Source organism: Gekko japonicus, unplaced genomic scaffold (assembly GCF_001447785.1).
Source record: "Gekko japonicus isolate JY-2015 unplaced genomic scaffold, Gekko_japonicus_V1.1 scaffold60, whole genome shotgun sequence".
NCBI lineage: Eukaryota > Metazoa > Chordata > Lepidosauria > Squamata > Gekkonidae > Gekko > Gekko japonicus.
Window position 1 is genome coordinate 2,217,067 of NW_015167528.1, and position 830 is coordinate 2,217,896.

The 830-nt window shown below is 73.9% G+C and overlaps 1 protein-coding gene across 1 annotated transcript in view; it reads left to right on the forward strand.

The window, feature by feature from the left end:
* Window positions 1-691: 691 nt before the first annotated feature.
* IRX4 (iroquois homeobox 4) overlaps window positions 692-830 on the forward strand; it is a gene marked incomplete at its 3' end in the record, with an annotated part of 8,509 nt that continues 8,370 nt past the window's right edge. Inside the window, exon 1 of the mRNA XM_015413320.1 lies at window positions 692-826. Coding sequence (XP_015268806.1) covers window positions 692-826 — 135 coding nt within the window. The remainder of the gene's footprint in view (window positions 827-830) is intronic.

Consider the following 830-nt stretch of genomic DNA (forward strand, 5'->3'; position numbering starts at 1 on the left):
GTCGTCTGCCGGGAGGGAACCGGGAGGCGGCGGGGGGGGGGGGGGTCCCAGCCTGGCCTGGCCTGGCCTGGCGCAGTTCGGCTGTGGAGCCCGCGCTCCGGGGGGGGGTGTCCCAGCCTGGCCTGGCCTGGCCTGGCGCAGTTCGGCTGTCGAGCCCGCGCTCCTCGGCACGCTCCCTTGGAAGGAGGTGCCCGGAAGGAGGCGGACCGGTCGCGGGGCTCGAAATCCCCGGGCAGCCTTCGCCGCTTGGCTTTCGTCTCTTTGCCCGCGAGAGCTGGCGGCCAAGGGCACCCCCGTCCCACTCCCCGTCCCCTCCCGTCCCCTGCCCGGGGTCCATAGCCCCATTCGGCCCCGGGAATGGGGGCGCTCGGCGGGGATTCCTTCTTCCTCCGGATTAGTTGCAGCCGAGCGGGCGGGCCCAGACTCCACACCTGCCCCACGGGGGAAACCTGGGCGGGCGGGCGAGTCTCAGCCCCGCATCCCTCCTCCTCCTCCTCCTCCTCCTCCTCCATGGACGGGCAGACTCCGTTTAGGCTTCGCGGCTCTCCCCAGCGGGGGCCCGAAGCGGCCGGCGCCCTTCTCCTCTCTTCCCTTTCACAACAGCCCTGCAGGGTCGGTTAGGGGGGGGGATTCGAGCCCGGCTCCCGCGGCTCCCCGCCTGAGGCCGTCCCGTCTCGCCCCCCAGTTCCTGATGAGCACCAACTCCCTGACCACCTGCTGCGAGACCAGCGGCCGGACTCTGGCCGACTCGGGGGCGGCGGCGGCGGCGGCCTCGGCCCAGGCGCCGGTCTACTGCCCGGTCTACGAGAGCCGGCTGCCGGCCACGGCCC